Source organism: Diceros bicornis, chromosome 10 (assembly GCF_020826845.1).
Source record: "Diceros bicornis minor isolate mBicDic1 chromosome 10, mDicBic1.mat.cur, whole genome shotgun sequence".
Classification (NCBI taxonomy): Eukaryota; Metazoa; Chordata; class Mammalia; order Perissodactyla; family Rhinocerotidae; genus Diceros; species Diceros bicornis.
The window spans coordinates 53,125,355-53,145,295 of NC_080749.1; the positions used below are offsets into that span (position 1 = coordinate 53,125,355).

Below are 19,941 nucleotides of genomic sequence, written 5' to 3' on the forward strand. Positions count from 1 at the left end.
CCTTCATTGTAAAGGTCACAACTCCCAAAACTCAACTATTTGATAAGAAATATACATATTGCTACCTAGATAAGTTTTATATAATGGTGGAATAAAGCTGAATTCCCTCTATATGATCAGAAAATATCAGAATCTCCAGTGTGAAACTATATCAAATAAAGTTAAAGATTCAAAAACTTTCAAACTATGAAAGTTTAATTATCTATGAAAATTGTTTTTTATTATCACAAAAAAGATATTTATAAACCAAAATTATAATGTATAATTTACATTCACAGAAATGGCTCTATAATAAAAACTGTAACTGAAATCCTATTTTGTAAACTTCCTAGCAACCTCTAAATAAGATCTTAGAATATCTTTGAAACAATTAAAATGATGGCCTAAATTATGCATAATGGGCCGGCCCCGTGGCTTGGTGGTTAAGTGCACGCGCTCCGATGCTGGTGGCCCGGGTTCGGATCCCGGGCGCGCACCGAGGCACCACTTCTCCGTCCATCCTGAGGCCGAGTCCCACATACAGCAACTAGAAGGATGTGCAGCTATGACATACAACTATCTACTGGGGCTTTGGGGGGAAAAAATAAATAAATAAAATCTTTAAATTATGCATAATAATATCCCTAAATATTGAAGTATCATTTTCCATAAGTATTTGTTTGAAGGTTTCCTACTTCTCTCAAAGTGGTCACCTGACAGCTTTGTATATGGTTTTATTATGACCATTATTATGTGCTGTGGTTTATTGATTACCCCCAGACACTTTCAATTATTTTAGCCATGTCACAGGCTACAACTATAGTTATTAGGACTAACAAAACTTCAAACCTACTTTGGCACCTCTTGATGTACCCCACTTCCCTTCTGTTGTTATTTACACTACAAATTGCCTACAGATAATTCAGGAAGCTTACAGAAATAATTTGTACAATTATTGTCTTGAAGTCCAATTCATAATTACCACTTTATTTTTACCAGGATATGCTTATCAAAGAAAAAGTTATACAAAAGCTGCAGAACTGGAGAGCTTATCCTTGTGTGAGGCAATAGCTCAAACAGCTGATGTTCTTCCTATCAAACACGGTTTTATCAGATTTTGCACAACATGAAAAGGAACACCAATAATCTTAAACATATCCAATACATTTAACTGAAACTACATAGCAAGTTTTCCCCCCAGAGAGAATCCCGTCTTTCCAGTGGCAAACAAGGGTCTTTAGCTTTAAATAGCACTCCCCGGAGTGCTATTTTAGTGGCCACAGTTCTGGCCTGGATGAAAGGGATATGACAGTCACATCTTATTGGCAGCAAGATCATGATCTAGTGTTTTATAGTAGGTTGGCATTGCTAAGGGAAATAGGAATCCATTTGTTTTCTGACATATAGAAAACAAAAGACCACTTTTTCACTTCCTGCAGAGCATGGGCTTATGAAAGAGATGGTTTATAATTCCTTTGAAGAGGGAACTGGGGCCAGATACAAAAGTAGCCTGTCATTATGTTCTCTTTGCTCAAAGGAGAGGAGTACAATGATTTGTCAGGAAGGCAGGTAATGGTGACAACTGTGATTAAGTAAAAATGTTCACAGACGTACAACATTAGTCAGTTTAGCTGTATCAGTCACTTATGATGATTGGACTAGATGAAATACACATTGAAGCATATATATTATGTAAATATGTCTTAACAGAGGTTTTAATTTCCCCAGCAGCCCACACTGTGTCTCCCCATCTCATCCACCCTCATCCCTCCCCTGGTCCTTATGGGAGCTTCCTACAGGTCTCGTTCACCTTTCTGCAGTACAAAATTACCTCTGACCGGGGCTGGCACTCTTCTCCAAGACTGCCGCCATGCCTGTTCCATGAATGAGCCTGGAAGGAGCTGCTGTACCAACGGTGTGGCCAGAGAACTCCTCCTGTAGGTATACAAGCCATCAGCCCTGTGACACAGCCCACCTACCATCAGCCCAATGACATCCTGATTCCAAGGATTCCAGCCCAGCAGGAGCCACTGCTTCCAACTTATAGGCTTGAGAGCAAACATTTTTATTGTCAGGGGAAAAAACTCCTCAATAGCTCAGTTTCACCAGCACAGTTCTCAAAGTGAAGTCAGAGAGGCTTTTAGAAGGACTCCCATCATGAACAATGAATATCCTTGTGCATAACTGAACAAAAACAATGGCGAGACTTGTGGAAGTAAAGAGTTTTTCAATGAAGGAAAACTTGGGGGGAAAGAAGAGGAACAACTAAGAGACCAAAAAAGAAAACAAAGGAAAACAAACAACAACAACAAAAAGATCAACATCAGGAACTTGCAGAGGAAGTCCCAACCAACATAGCATGTTGACTCAGGCCCAGACTTCCAGGTGGGTATTAGTTTCCTGGGGGGCCTCTGTTTTTCTGAGGAAAAGTATTCTATTAACCCTTTACCTACCTCCAGAAGGGACTACTGTACAATTAGTTAACAAAGTGGTTCTGCTGCCAAGGATGTGTAAAGGTCCATTTCTCAGGAAAGATGAGTTTGCATTTAAAGAACATCTATTACTATAGAAGCTAAAGGCTTCAACAGTCTACCACCAAATAGCATAAAAACTAATAACACCATGTCCCTTTTTTTACCTCAAACTATAAGCTACTCTCGTAGTCTTGAGTATTAAAATGACCTTCTCTGCAATATCTGAAAAGAGTCTCAAAAATTCTTCCTGATTTCATTTGAATGCCCAGGTGAAGCTCTAATTCTTACCAGAGTAAACTAAGTATTTATTACCATTAGAATTTCATAATTTGCCATATCTATAGCTTTGTTTCCACTGAGAAAGGTACGACATTTTTCACATCTACACTTCCATCTCCTGAACCTTTTAATAACAGCAATGGTTATGCCTAAATCATCCCAATCTATTCTTCTGTTTAGGGAAACAGAGTCTATTTTAGAGGCACAAATGGAATACATTTTTATTTGCTGTACATATTGATGGTCAAACACAGTATAAAATCAAAAGGAATGCCTGCTTTTTAAGGGTTCTACAGTCAGCGGCTGAAGATGTGCCCTTGGAAAAGTTCACTTTGGAGAGTTCCCATTCCTAGGCAAACACTTTGGAACACAATGTTGATGAGATTTTAATAGAAAACTTAGAATGTATAACATGTTTTATATTCACTTAGTTAATGGATAAGGGTTTGGGTTTTGTTTTGTTTTTATTTTTTAGAATGATTACATCTTTGTTAAAGCAAGAGGCTTTTATTTTTTTAATTTGCGACACATGCATGGCAGCTATTGACAACACAATGTAGTATAACTGGTTATTTAGCTTACCTTAACCTAATTCTATTGAGCAGAATATCCAGTATACCAGTGGATAATAGTGAGACTAAGGCAAGTTTATACTGTATCTAGCACACACCAGTCATGCAAGGGCCTCTACAAGGCTCATGCCACCAGGCAGTAACAGATACACAAGCCATCAAGTAATTATCCACAGCATGCATTAGAAGTTTTATTAAAGGAACATCAAAGAGGAAACAATTAACTAATGGCTCTATTCACTCCTTTAAAAACTCCAGAATCCTCTCCTGAGCTTGCACATTCTGAAATGGATTACCAAGGTCTCAATGGTAAGTCCTCTCCTCCAGAGTAGAGGCATCCCTAACAATAAAAAAAAAACTTGTCCAGCACTCAAGTAAATGTTGTTCAATATTGCTATTTATATAAATACTTGTAAAGATCCACACAATTTAAGTATATAATTTGATGCGTATAAAAAGCATATCTAAAAAAACAAAGGCATAGATGAGAACAATAGATACAAGTACACAGATAACATCATCATCATAGTCCACAAGAGATACCGATGACATAATAGTCTTTCCCCACCCTATTACACTTTGTATCCAATATTCTCTCCCACCTTTCTCTCCTGATGTACACAAGAGAAAATTACACTTTAAATAAGCTCCAAACTAGAAAACATAAGGCCATTTGGTGAAAAAGATTTAGAGTTAGAATGGATCTAAAATTTCCTTTTACCTAAACATATGTCTATAAATACATAAGCACAATTCATGTTATTAAGTGGGTACAAACATGAAAACTGACCTTTATCACAGATCCAAAATCCTATAAAAATAAACTCCAAGTTAATTATTTCCTTATGCTGAAATTCTGTAGTCTTGAATATGGCCTGAAATGAGTGAGTCTTAGAAATCTTGTTAAATTGCACTTGTAACAGTTTCAATATTTTTCCTCTTTTCTTAAGAATATAAAATTAAACCTTCCTTCATTATGATTCTTTTCATTTTAGCTAAGAAAATTTATCTAAAAATGGATCCTCAAAACTAAGGAGGCAGGGCAGAAAGGGGAAATAGTCAAGGTCCTAGGAAATAGGCGAGCACCATCAAGAGAACCATCCAGCTGGGCAGGGACCCCAGGAACAATGTTGAAAGTGGGGTCGGCTTTATCCTATTCAGTAAGAATTGTCCTGTCTTTAGATTATGGAGCAGAAGAATGAAAGCAGGATTCTGGAGGATTTACATGTTATTCAGTTCATACCAGGTGCTTTAAAAACTAAAACTGATTTGTTTTGCTTTCAATTCTAATTCTATTTTCTTGAAATTCTAACTCATAAATCATAGTCTGAGGGAAAAACAAAAGATCTATGAAATGCTCAAGTTGGGGTTTAACTACAAGCTTTCATTTGCATGAAATAATAAGGTGTGTATAAACCACTCAGCTACTTCCTACACTCATTTTAATCTATTAATCAACAATGGCATGAGTCTCTATTGTTAGTCTGTTTGGTGAACTGACTTGAGGAACTTACTTCTAAAAATAGAAATTGGGAAAAGCAATCAAATGGAGGAGACACAAAGAACCATGATACCAGGGTAGGAGGAACAAAATAAATTAAACTTTGGTTTTGGGAAATCTAATTCTTAAACACTGGACACATGATAGAAGCACAGGTATACAGTCACTAATGCAGATATTTGTATCAAGTTATTTCCCAAGCATTTCTGCACCACATTTGGAGGTGAGATGTGAGCAATTGAAACTAAAAAATGCAGCATTATGAGGAGTAAAGAATTAATGTTGAATGATGCAATGATAAAAGTTTTATGCTTTAAACTATAGAATCTAGGTTTTTCTGAGAAAAGTCAACATTCTTTAGGAGGCAGAATGGCCAGAGCTTGCTCCAAAGCAGGGAGAATGACAAGATATACACAGAAACCTATAGAGCTCTGCATAGGTATTTATTTGGGAAAACCTTCTTATACAGAAGACAACTGGGTCAATGGGCAGAAGGAAGGAAACAATCAATGCCAAGCTAGAAAATGTGCCCACTAAGAGCCCAGCAAAGGCACCACTGGTCCTTCCAAATACCTGTACTCTCTCATCATTCTTACCATGGCAATGATACTTTTTCCTTTGGGTTTAACTAAAAGATATTTGTTTTATAACAAACACTACAGTGAATAAATATGTAGCGCTGTGACTCAGGGAAAGCCTGATTTTTAAGAGTTTCTCTACCACATATTGATGCTGATTCACACCATAAAAGGGGCTCAAGTTCAGACTTACAAGACAAAAAAGTTCTGGAGATCCGTTTCACAACAATGTGAAATACTCAACACTACTGAATTGTACACTTAAAAATGGTTAAGATGGTAAGGTTTATGTTATGTGTTGTTTTACCACAATAAAAAAAATCCAAATGTAAAAAAGGGAGGAGGGCTCAAGGTCCTTGAAAACACTACATTGTTTTTAATGACAAGCCTGTTGCAGGAAAAATTAGCTGATACTTTTACTAAACATAAACTAATTTCTACAAATAAGCATCTTTAAAAACTAATACATGGCTATAAATAGAAATCCTAGTTTATATGCTTGTGAGACATGACAATGTGCTAGATTACATGGCTACTGAAGGATTTAAATCAATTTCTACATCCAACTCAGACGGTAATTTTAATATTCTAGCCTTGTTTCCTAAAGCCAAAAATCTAAAACGGGGGTTCAGAGAATGCTAACCATTCTTGCCTTAACTCCCTCCTTTAGTTCCATTCTTGGTGTTAAAATGACATAGCGGCAATTTTCCAAAGATGCTACAGAGAAGCTCTGAACTCTACTCAAAAATCCCTTAAAGAATGAGATTATTACTCCACATTGTTCACAGTCTATTTCATAAAGAATTTTGCCCAGGCTGGCCCAGAACAATAAAATTTTACACTACCTATTTTAGGAATGTGAAAGTGTCAGTGACTCAATGAGCTGAAGCAACAGCATTCCTAGATTCCTTCATTTTTTCCAATAGTCTAATGCTTTGAAGAAAATAAAACCGTTTTAATTTTATCTGTGTAAATCCTTTTAGGAAATTAATACTTTACTTATTGACGAGCTCTTAAATAAGAAGCAATCTATATGCAGTTGCTAGATTTACCAATTAAAGATTGGACCAGCCTCACTAACTTCACTTATCACTTAGAATCTTTTTTTCTCCTTACCAAATGTCACCTCTCCATTTCCACTCTTGTCAAACAATTGGAAAGCCACTATGAACATGGAATCTGGAGCACATAAAACAGATTCAAATGCCAAAAACTCTTGATAGGAGATCAACCTGGAATAAAATATAAAATGTTATTGGCTGGTAAAGAAAGCGAAAACATCAGGCACTTAACCTGTCTTTACTGTATGAACTGTAGCTCAGGGTAACCAAATAATTGATGAAGGGAAGTTCTTCTTTATAGAGGTATTCCAGATAATAAAGAAAGAAAGAAGGAATGACAGAATTAGAATATTACCCTTTGGTAAACCCCTAACAAATTAATGGATCTGGGCAATAATCAATAGCCCCTCACATCAAAAAGAGAGAGAACAAGATCAAAAATAATTAAACCTGAATCTGATCAAGTCTCTGAATCAGAGTTTCTCAACCTTGGCACTCAACAGTGCCATTTTAAGCTAGATAATTCATTGTTGTGAGGGCCTCCTGTGCATTGTATTAAGTTTAGCAGCATCTCTGGCCTCTACCCACTAGATGCCAATAGCACCTACCACATTGAGAACCGCTGCTCTAGTTGTAATCAACAATTTACAGAAAATTAAAAGGACAAAGGAACACAGTAAACATCACCACAGAAACACAATCAGCAAAAATGCAGTCTGTAGGAAACCACAGGGCAAACATTCTATCGTTGCAAAAAAAACACAACTTGTAAAGATATGGAGCAGGGGCCAGCCCCATGGCTTGGTGGTGGAGTGTGCGCGCTCCGCTGCTGGCGGCCCGGGGTTTGGATCCCAGGTGCGCACCGACGCACCGCTTCTCCGGCCATGCTGAGGTCGCGTCCCACATACAGCAACTAGAAGGATGTACAGCTATGACATACAACTATCTACTGGGACTTTGGGGAATAAAATAAATAAATGAAAATTATAAAGATATGAAGCAGAACCTCATTAAAGACATAAGAGATATAGCAATTAAATACAAGACAGATCTTATTTGGATTCTGATTCAAAGTAAAAGAACAATTTTTTTTAATTTATAAGGAAATCAGGAAATGGACATACTGATAAAACACAAATACTTGATGATATTAAGAAATCAATGTTAGTGTTCTTGAGGAGGTTTGTTTTGCTTTGGGCAATTTTTCTTATCTTTTAGAGATACACACTGAGACTTTTACAGATGAAATATGTCATCTAGAATTTGCTTCAAAATAATCCAGGGGATGAAAGAATGGGTAGAGGAGTAAATGAAACTTACTTTATAATTACTTTAATAATTATTAAAAGTGGGTGATGAATTCACTACACTATTCTCTGTTTTATACATGTTTGAAACATCAATAATAAAAATTTTTAGGGCGCGCCCGGTGGCACAAGCGGTTAAGTGTGCGTGCTCCTGTGCGGCGGCCTGGGGTTTGCCGGTTCGGATCCCGGGCGTGCACCGATGAACCGCTGGTCGAATCATGCTGTGGCGGCGTCCCATATAAAGTGGAGGAAGATGGGCACAGATCTTAGCCCAGGGCCAATCTTCCTCAGCAAAAAGAGGGGGGATTGGCAGATGTTAGCTCAGGGCTGGTCTTCCTCACAAAAAAAAAAAAAAATTTTTAAAGGAAACTTCAAAACAAAAAGGGGAAAATTAAAGCTTATTGAGTCCTATTATACTCAGGGTTGTGAAATTAGCCAGTGGCCAAAATTACCTTCACTGACCTTATGGAGCTGTCATATGCTAGTTTAGAGTCATCTTCCATAGCAAGCTTGCTGCAAAGATTCCATACCATGTTGCTGCTATTGGTAAGCGACTAGTATCCAAGTAACAACATTATAAAAATCTGTTTGTATATATATAAATATAAAGTATTATATATATATATATATTTATATTTATATATTAGTAGTAGTCTTGCCTTTTATTTTCAAATGGCCTGGTTTGGACAATACATTTACAGTCACCCTATCTAAAGGAACAGACCTAATCCTTAATGTGGCTTCTAGACTCACAGGATTGGACCTTTACACATCTCCTCGTTGCTCTCTGCACTCCAGCCTACTCATTCTCAGATCCTAGAATGATCCATCCTCCTTCTGCTCAGGGATATCACTCAGCAATTCATTTTCCTTGGAATGATCCCACCATGTTCAAACCTTTGCTCATTTAATTGGCACCCAATATTTATATAGCTCAGCTCAAATATCACTTCCTCAAGAGAACCATCTCAGAGTCCCCAGATGACTTCACATCCTCTTTATACCCTTACGGCAGCACACTGTAATTTTTTAGTGCCCCTTGCAAAATTCTTATTAAAATAATTATGTACCTCATTGTTTAAAGTCTAATTCCCCACCAGAAGGTAGGCTTGTCACAATGCACAGGCTTGATTCAGGGTAGGAACTCATAAATATTCTAGAACAAACTCAATTTAGGATATACGACTTTTTAGAGAGACATGTTTCTTAACACAGTATTAGGAAAACGATATTTTACATTTCATTTTATGCCCCCATTCATCTAAGACATATTTTACATTCAAAGCTACATTTTCTATTACTTAAAACACTTTGAAATATGTTTAAATGACACAAGCTACATTATATCCAAAGCAATGATGTATACTATGCCTTTGCCCTTTATTGAAGGAAAGGCTTTTGTGGTGGTGTTATTCAGGGCACTGAAGACTATGCCCCCACTATGCCCACGCTGAAGAATCCTTCGTGAAATTAGGAACTTCAGTGCCTAAGGAATCCTGGGAGGAATAACCCAATAATCAAAACTGTTTATCAGGCCACATGTCATAATACACCTTATACACTGGTGTACTACTAAAAGATATAGTAAAACTCAAAAGTGTGGTTATCATTACACAAATTTTAGGGTAGTAAAAACAAATGAAGCTGTAACATATCAGGTATCATCATGACCATCCACAAACTCCTAAAAAGCAGTGAGTAATATGTGGTTTTAAGCTCTGAACAAAACTAAAGCTGAATGGCATGGTATGGTCTGAAAGTATGAGAACGTATAACACAAATTGAGCAGCAGTCTAGGGGAGGAGTTAGAGAAGACCTTCACTTTCTACATTATATATTTCTGAAATGTTTGAAATTTTTATAATGAAGAATTAGCATTATTTCTTCTGATTATAAGAATAATTTTAAAAATAAAAAGTAGTTAGGCTGATTATGGGTAAAAATTAAAAAAAAAAAACCATCATAACATTTTGGTTTTTCCAAAACAAGTCTCAGGAATTAGACATCAAAAATACAACTACCCTGAAATACAGAATATGTAGCTTTAAAACACATTTCATGCTCAGTAGTAATACTTTCTGTATTTACGAGAAGAGGTCAAAGCCTTCCTCCTTAGCTAGCAAAGGTCATAAACGATCAGCTGGCAGACTGAATTTGGCCCACACATATGTTCTCTTTGGCATGCACAGGATTATTTTTTTAGTTACATTAGTTGTCAACATTAAGAAATTAAAAGATTTCACATAAATATCCAGTTTTCTGGTTTTTCTAGATAAACTGCAAGCTTGGGCAACAGGTTTCTGGTCCCAAGTAACACCAGGCCCCTGGAGCCAAGCAGAAGTTGCCTCCTTCAGAAGGACCAGGGGCTCATCAGTTATCTACACCCTGCCCCTGAGGATTTGAGACTCTTGTTGCATAGGTTTCCAACTAAGCAGCCCTTTGTTTAAAATATAAAGTCTATGGATTTTATTAAATATCTACATTTTGTCTATCAGTATACTTAAAATGGCAAATCCTATATTCACGCAACTTTAGATCCAAAAGGATCTTTAAAAAGTCCAAAGAAGTGATCTGCTTCAAGACATCCAGGAACTCAGTGGGCCTACTCAAAGACTTGCAAATCCTGCCTTCACTTTAGTGTACACCTCTCTGCCCCCCACCCCAAATTTAAAGTTATAGTTGAAAAATAGAACGGGCATCTGGCATCTATAGTAGGCAGACAATTATTAGAAGGTATTGGGGGACTACTCTGCCAACTCTCAATACTCAGAGTTACCTTTGTCATATAGAGTAATTTATTTAAAGAAAGAAAAGTCAATTAAGAAACACAAAAGTATCGGCAACTTAAAAATAAGTCACTTCATATTATTCAGCCTTAAAAATGAATGAAATTCTGATACATGCTGCAACATGGATAAATCTTGAAAATATTTGCTAAGTGAAATAAGTCAGACACAGAAGGACAAATATTATACTATTCCACTTATATGAAGGACCAAGAATAGTCAAATTCATAGAGACAGAAAGTAGAAAAGTGGTTACCAGCAACTGAATGTTGGCAGAGAATGGGGACTCACTGTTTAATGGGTATGGAGTTTCAGTTTGGGAAGATGAAAAAGTACTGGAGATGGATAGTGGTGATGGTAGTACAACAATGTGAATGTACTTAATACCACTGAACTATACCCTTAAAAATGGTTAAAATGGCAAATTTTATGTTATATATATTTTAATACAATAAAAAAAAATGCGTCACCTGAGGTTACCCAAGTGTGCGCCATTTGTCAAAACTCAGCAAATATACCTTTAAGATTTATATTTTTCACTGCATATAAATTTTACATCCAAAGAATAAAACTCAAAACAAATATTAAAATCCAGTTAATAATATGCATGCTAAAATATTTAAGGTGAAGTTTATCAATGTCTGCAATTTACTTTGAAATGTCTTTTTGTAAACAAGCTTATTTTGTAAAAAAATAAGATGGATTGATGCAAAGATAGAGGGACAGATACATAGAAAGGAAGTATAGAAAGATGTTAACGGTAGGATCCATATAGTGGGCATATGGGTGTTCACTGTAAAATTCTTTCAACTTTTCTGAATGTTTGGAAATTTTCATAAAATATTTGGAGGAAATATGCCACTCAGTCTCTCTGATGTGCTCCTTACCTATTTTTAGCCCACAGGCATTTTATACCACATTATAATGTAATAATACTTTTCATAAAGCAAGAAATAGTCTGCTTATCTGCTAACATAAAGCAAACACGTTCCAGAATAGTTTGTAAAGCTCTTTTTTCTTCATCTTGTCATGGATTCCCCTATTGATAGAAGGACCTGATCAAGACTTTAGCAGAACAAATGCAAACTATAAGCCACTAACTGTGGAGTGAATAAACCATTTAATAGTTTGTCTTCTTCTGAGGATGAGGGGACACCTTCACTTTTTACCATATCTGCTGTTTGACTTTTTACAAAGAACATGTATTCATTTTATAACTTTGAAATAATATATTTTATGAATTTGATGTGTTTTTTAAATTTTTTACAAAGTTCCTTTTTAATTTACTGAATGGAAACTAATAAAATTTCAAAATATTAATATATTAATTTTGTAATTTTAAAATAGCCAAGATATCTGCATAAAAAGTTTTTCTATAAGCATATAGAATATTAAAGGAAAACACTTGTGAAAAAGTAAAAGAGAGGAAAACTATAGTTTTCCACATAATAGGAGAATAGAGCCTGCAGATGAAATTCTGACTAGAGCTAAACATAGAAACTACAGTTCTAGAAGTTAGTTTCAAGCAAGCAACTGTCTAAATATTTTAGATTAGATCACACAATAACAGTCCCCGAGATCTGCATTTAATGCATAAAATCATTGTGCTTTTCATTATATTACCAGAACTTCAAAGTTTAAGCCACAATCTCACAAACAATACTTGGTTAATGGCTTTTACTTTTAGACAACCCATCATGCTATTTATACCCTATAATGCTGCTTCTACATGGCTTTCCACAACAAGCACCTGCATCAAAACAGTCCTGCTTCTATATACTAATAACGAGCTAGCAGAAAGAGAAGTCAAGAATATAATCCCATTTACAATTACAACAAAAAGAATAAAATATCTAGGAATAAATTTAACCAAGGAGGTGAAAGACCTGCAAACGGAAAACTATAAGACATTATTGAAAAAAATTGAAGAAAGCATAAAGAAATGGAAAGATACTCCATGCTCATGGATTAGAAGAATTAACATGGTTAAAATGTCCATACTACCTAAAGCAATCTACAAATTCAATGCAACTCCAATCAGAATCCCAATGATGTTCTTCACAGAACTAGAACAAAGAATCCTAAAATTTATATGGAACAACAAAAGACTCCTAATAGCCAAAACAACCCTCAGAAGAAAAGAAAAAAGCTGGAAGCATCACAATCTTGGACTTCAAAATATACTACAAAGCTATAGCAATCAAAACAGCATGGTACTGGCACAAAAACAGACATACAGATCAATGGAACAGAATTGCAAGCCAAGAAATAAAACCACACATCTATGGACAGCTAATCTTCAACAAAGGAGTCAAGAACATACAATGGAGAAAGCAAAGTCTCTTCAATAAATGGTGCTGGGAAAACTGGACAGCCACACGCAAAAGAATGAAAGTAAACCATTATCTTACACCATACACAAAAATTAACTCAAAATGAATTAAAGACTTGAATGTAAAACCTGAAACCATAAAACTCCTAGAAGAAAATATAGGCAGTACACTCTTTGACGTCGGTCTTAGAAGGATCTTTTCGAATACCATGTCTACTCAGACACGCAAAACAAAAGAAAAAATAAACAAGTGGGACGTTGTCAGACTAAAGAGCTTCTGCAAGGCAAAGGAAACCAGGAACAAAACAAAAAGACAACTCACCAACTGGGAGAAAATATTTGCAAATCATATATCCAACAAGGGATTAATCTCCAAAATATATAAAGAACTCACACAACTCAACAACAATAACAACAAAATAACCAGATCAAAAAATGGGGAGAGAATATAACAGGCATTTTTCCAAAGAAGATACATAGATGGCAATAGGCACATGAAAAGATGTTCAATATCACTAATCATCAGGGAAATGCAAACCAAAACTACACCAAGAGATCACTTTACACCCATTAGAATGGCTATAATCACCAAGACAAAAAATAACAAATGTTGGAGAGGATGTGGAGAAAAGGGAACCCTCATACACTGCTGGTGGGAATGCAAATCTGTGCAGCCACTATGGAAAGCAGTATGGACATTTCTCAAAAAATTAAAAATAGAAATACCATGTGACCCAGCTATCCCACTACTGGGTATTTATCCAAAGAACATGAAATCAACAATTCAAAGAAACTTATGCACCCCTATGTTCATTGCAGCATTATTCATAATAGCCAAGAGTTGGAAGCCATCTAACTGCCCATAAACCAATGAATGGACACAGAAGATGTGGCATACATATACACAATGGAATTATACTCAGCCATACAAAAAAGATGAAATCTTGTCATTTGTGACAACATGGATGGACCTTGAGGGTATTATGCTAAGTGAAATAAGTCAGACGGAGAAAGATAATTACCATATGACTTCCCTCAAGGTGCAAAATAAACAAACACATAGATATGGAGACCAGATTGGTGGTTACCGGTGGGGGGGGCAAAAGGAGTAAATGGACACATATGTATGGTGATGAATGGCAATTAGACTTTTTTGGTGGTGAACATGATGCAGTCTACAGAAAAGTCAAAATATAATGATGTACCTCTGAAATTTATGTTATAAACCAATGTGACTTCAATAAAAAAATTTTTTAAGCATTAAACCACCTTAACAATGATACTTAACCTTTTTGAAGTCATAGACCCTTTTGAAAAAATGGGATTTCTCCCCAGAAAAATGCAGATACAAATCCATTCATTTTGCTTTGTGTTTTAGCAGGTTCAGGAGCCTCTGAAGACCATCCATGAATAGGTCATGAATCACTGTGTTTCTAGAAACTTCCTCCTTTCTCTGCTTTTAGAAATAATCTATATGTTTCATAAACTTGTTTATAATTTTTATGACCTAACTCTATGAATCAGATTTCCTACCCAATCCTAATCTGACTCATTCCAAAGAGAGAGAAAAAAGAGAAGTTTAAGAAGTTCTTAAAATTTGAAATAGAACACATTTACCTTTTAAAAAGAGGAAGAGTTTTGTGCTTTTTAAAAGTAAACACTATTCAACATCATTAGATTCTTTACTAGCCAAAATTCATCTTTGATCTATTCTACTTGGGCAACTTAAACCCTTCATTCCACTTGACCACACTTTAACAATGCAACTGAGTCTGGGAGAACTGCATGAAGCTTCAAAAAAAGACACACTACTGAGATAGACCAGAGCAGATGGTCACAAAAAAGGAAGCATCTGAAAAGATATGGATCTGAGACTCTGAAAGCAGGTCTGAGATCAAATTAATGACAATAAATACTTTGATAGTTTCTAAAAGAGCTAAATGTAAATGTTACCTTTAATAAATCAGAAGAAGTTCTGATTAAATATAATTAATTTTCATATGCCTTACGGTCTAATCACTATTGAGAGACCCAATGGCTGAATGGTCCACAGTAACTTATCAGCTGATTTTACTTTTTTAGAGACTAGACACAAAATGTATACAAGTTCCCCAAGATCTGCCACTGATAAATCAAATAAAATCTTTCTAAGATATAAAATACTCATAGTAAATTTCATGCACTGTGCTAGATTCTGTGGGAAAATATAAATTTATACAACACCAACCCTAGACTCAAAGAACTTAGATACCAACATTTCCACTTTAACTATTACAATAGCCTCCTAAACGGATTCCACTGCATGCAAGTCTTGTCCTACTCCAACCCATCATTTTTATAAAATCTGATCCCATTTGCGGTAATGGAAATAACTTTTAAAGATTCCATATTGCCTAGTTTTTCAAAGTTTTTCACACAAACAGCTCTACAGGTAGGAGAAAGAACCTGGGCCCTTGAAGGCCTGGGGATGTAGCTTGGAACTCACAAAGCACTCAAATTTTTCTTTATAATGCATGCAAATATTCCATTCACTCTATAACACAGTCATTTTTGATTTTAATATAAAAATGGTGTGCTTTCCCCCCGATTTGAGTAAACGGGCACTCTAGTAAGATGCTTTTTGTTATTTCTGTGACTGCACACACCCATACACTGCCAGGCTAAAAATACCTCCAAGACAGAGAGTCAGGGGCCTACAGGACACAGTCAAAGCTTAGCACACAAGGTTCCCAGCTCCACTCCAACCACAACTTAAACAGCAACAAAGCAACACCATAGCCACACCAAAAGTACCTGTAACACAACCTTCCCACTGTCGCTCCCCAAAACACACACACACACAGACGTACACAGCTCCATGATGTTCCATGCCAGAGCTGTTCCCTTTCCTGGAATTCTCCTCCCAACTTGTCCAACTAACAGCAAGATCCTATTCATCTTGCCAGATTTCACTCAAGCATCACCTCTTCTATGATACTGTCCTGACCGCTCAAAACAGAGTTAACCATGCTTTCTTGGGTGTCCTATGTACCTTTTGTATACATCTATTTTAGCACCTTAATCCTGAAGTATTACTTCTTTTTCTTTGTTTACTCATCCTCCTTCTCACTAGGCCATGAGCTGCTTCTTAAGACCAGGAACTCCATTTTATTCATGTTTGTATTTCTAAGGCCCAACAGTGCCTGGCAAATGGTGGTTGTTCTATAAATGTTTGTCAAATAAATGAGTAGACAGATAAATGAATAAATAAATACCACTCTCTAAATTCTTCCCTGATTTATTTTTCCTCATAGCACTTTACAAGGAGGTTACAATTTACTTTTACTCTGTTATAGTTTTGTAATTTACTTTTAAATTTTGTTTATTGTTTTTGCACAGTTTATTCACTGATGTAATTCTAGCACTTAGAACAGTGCCTAGTAGGTACTCAATATTTATTGAATAGATGAATGAATGAAAGAGATACACTTAGTATGTCTGAATGAAATGAAATGAAAGAATACACTTAGTTATCTGAAAAGAAATACACTTAGTTATCTGAAAACCATTCTGCTCAGATTATTCAATATAAAACATGGCTTTTCACAAGTAATTTTTTTTCAAAAAAAAAGAAAGAAATGCTAGTATCCTTGATAATGGCAGTAAATAATACTGTTTTTATAAACTTCTAAGAAAAGATATGATTTATTAATATTAAAATTCCAGATGGCCATAGGTAAACTTAAGGTTTTCCTATTTTTTTAATAAGATATTGCAGAACATTAGTTTTCAAAAAATGTATAAAGGTTCTTACCCATCCTTGGTTTGATCAGCTACTCCTGCCAAGAGCTGCACAATCTTCGGATTGCTATTTGGATCATTATACAGTCCAAGATAGCGCTGGACAAAGTCTTCCGGCGTCATGTAACGTTCTCCATCGACCTCAGCACTGGCATACTAAAAAATACATAAATAATGTATACTTAAAAATTAAAATTATTCAATATCATTTTGTAGCCAACAAATGTTTTGTGAAAAGGTAAACTAAAGGCCAGTATCAAAATCAAAATAAGGATGATAAATGAAGAATTTTTCTCTGGATAGTGAAAAAACAAACACCCAGAGCCTGATTTAATAACATTGGTAAAGTACTGATACACGCTACAAGCTGGATAAACCTTGAAAATATTATAAGTTAAAGAAGCAAAAGGCCACATATCGTACGACCCCATTTACATGAAGTATCCACAACAGGCAAATCCATAGCAATAAAAAGTTGAAGAGTTGTTACTGGGAGGTGGGAGGAGCGGGGAAAGGAGAGTAACTGCTTTAACACGTATATGGTTTCTCTTTGGGGGTGATGAAAACTCTCTAGAATTAGATAGGGGTGATGGTCACACAACATTGTAAATATACTAAAAAACACTGAATTGTATACTTTAAGATGGTTAAAATGGCAAATTTTATGTTATGTGACTTTTATCTCAAATATATATTTAATTATAGAATATATATAATGTAAGATATGTATATATATTATGTAACATAATATATATATCATTATATATATGTGAGAGGAGAAAGATGAAGAAAAGTGAAAGGGTAGCCAAGGAAACCAAGACCTGAAAGAGAGAAGATAACATCAGTAGACTCCCAGAGGCTTCCTGCCTATGGTGGGGGTGGGGGGATGACACACATATAACCTGCCAAATCTTAAAAGTAAAGCGAATGAGAAAAGCATAACAAACAAGAACTTGCATCACAGGTCTGTGTTCTAAGTTCCAGTAGCTGGAAAAAAGAATCAAAAATATTCTACCTTTTATGTTGATAATTTTTAAAAATACAATAATACCTGCCTATCAAATAAATGCCTCATTATTTTAAGGGTTTTATGTACTATGGCATGACCAAATATGAACCAAAGCCCTCCTCTTTGGGTTGCAGCTGATCAATTTAGCTACTTCAGTCAACTATTAAAGTAGTAATATCAGAAAATTTCCCAGAATTGAAGAATACAAGGGCTCACCAAGTGCCAAACACAATAAATTAAAACAAACAAAACAAAAACCCACATCAGGGCCTGGCCCGTCATCATAAAATTATGGAACATCAGAATAAAAAGAAAATCCTAAAAGTTTTCAGAGAGAAAAAACAAGTCACATATAAAGAATTATGAATCACAGGCATCAATGCTTCCTCAACAGAAACATTGGCAGCTTGAAGACAACGCAGTAAGGCCTTGAAAATTCCGAGAGAAATGATTTCCAACCTAGAATTATAAACTGAGCCAAACTTTCAATCAATTGTAAGGGTGTGTTAAAAGTACTTGAGGTATCCATGTTCTCAATACTTTTCTCTCCCTTCATGTACGCTTTCTCAGGAAGCTATAGGAGAATTTGCTCCATCAAAAAGAAGACACGAACACCAAGTGAGAGGAAGATGTGAGCTCCAGGAAACAGATGATCCAACCCAGGAAAGTGGCCAAGGGAAATCCCAGGACAACAATTGTGCTTCAGGCTCTAGAGTACCTCATCCTGGCTGGGGCACACAGAGGGCTCCAAGAAGGAAAGCCACTGGGGAAAATGGATTGTCAGATTATCCACGGCATTTGGCTACGTAGAAAATAACATTGGGAGGAGTTTAAATCTTTGCTCAAATGTCACCTTGTCAATGGGACCTACTCTTATCACCCTAGTTACTGTTACAACTCATGCCTGTATCTGTATTCTCAATCCCCTTAACGTTGCTCTGCTTTTTTTCCCCTTGGCACCTATCACCTTCTAACCTACTATACATTTTACTTCTTTATTATGTTCAATTGTTTATCTTTCAACTAGAATATAAGCGTCACAAAGGAAGGAATCTTTGTCTAGTTTGTTCACTGGTGTATCCCAAGCACCTAGAATAATGTCTGGCACATAGTAGGCACTCAGTAAATATTTGTTAAATTAATGAATTGGTAATAGGTACACAAATTACTAAGTAAATAAAAGAGTAATTTTTAACTCCATGAAAAAGTATTTTTGTTGTACAAAAATAGGAAATATTATCATAATACATGATTTGGCTCAAAATACACATTATAGTCATAATAATGTAGATATTAAATATTAATTTAAAAACAATTATAAATATACTGAGAGGAACGGAGGGAGAATAACGGGGAAAGAAGTAGTATAAGGAAGCTAAGTTCTCCACTACTGTAATAGAAAGTCAATAATGTCTAGAAATAGCAGTAAAGAAATATGAAGGGAAATACCCAAAAAAAAATAGCTGAAAGAGTTACAAGTGGTTGCTCCCGGGAAACAAGACAGGGATGGGAAGAATCAGATCAAAAGACTGTCGATTTGCTTTCTGATTAAGCATTTCATACATCCTCATTTGTGACTCTGACTAAATCAAGCCACCAGCTCTTTCAACAAGGAGAGAATTAAATCAAAAATGTTTCCTTTGTCATACTCTGAAAAACACCACAGAAGCTATTACAGCCAATGCTCTATCAGCCTACACAAGAAGTAGCCCAAGGCAGACATATTTTTACTAGCCGGTGCTACCAAAAGCACCTAATAAATATTACCCCAAAATAAAGTCATGTTCTTTCCACATGCTATAAAAGTCATTCCTGATAGGGTCCTGGTTTTAAATCTTTGCTGTACCGCTAACTTGCTTTGAGTCCTTCAACAACTCCATTCTCCTCCCAGGCATCTAGATATATCATACATCTATAAAATGAAGACTAAATAATCTTTGATGCTTCAAAACAATAGGTATGCAAACAGGATAAAGAAAAAATAAACTGTATGGTATTGATACTAATAGTGAGTGGACTCTACCAATTTCTGACAATTGCTTCTTCTCCTCCTCATTCTTCAATGTATGATATAATCTGACATGTTTTACCAAGACCAGAAAACCACCAGAGTTTAAGGACAGGCAGGCGCAGGGAAGGCAAAATGTCAGAGAGACTACTGCAATTAGAAAGAGGAATCAACACAAGGAAGTCTAAAAATAGAATTTAAACGGACTGACAAGTCAACCACTAACCAGAATATGAGTGCCAAACAACAGTATGAGAAATGTGCCATGGGAACCA

General features: G+C 35.7%; 1 protein-coding gene across 3 annotated transcripts in view; it reads right to left on the bottom strand.

Annotated features, from left to right (window-relative positions):
• Window positions 1–19,941, bottom strand: part of SLC25A12 (solute carrier family 25 member 12) — an 86,534-nt gene that overhangs the window by 51,720 nt on the left and 14,873 nt on the right. For 2 of the 3 annotated variants that reach the window (XM_058549245.1, XM_058549247.1), the window contains exons 3-4: window positions 16,663–16,805; window positions 6,500–6,615 (exon numbers count right to left, since the gene is read on the bottom strand). In XM_058549245.1, coding sequence (XP_058405228.1) covers window positions 6,500–6,615; window positions 16,663–16,805 — 259 coding nt within the window. The other variant, XM_058549246.1, reaches the window with a different exon arrangement.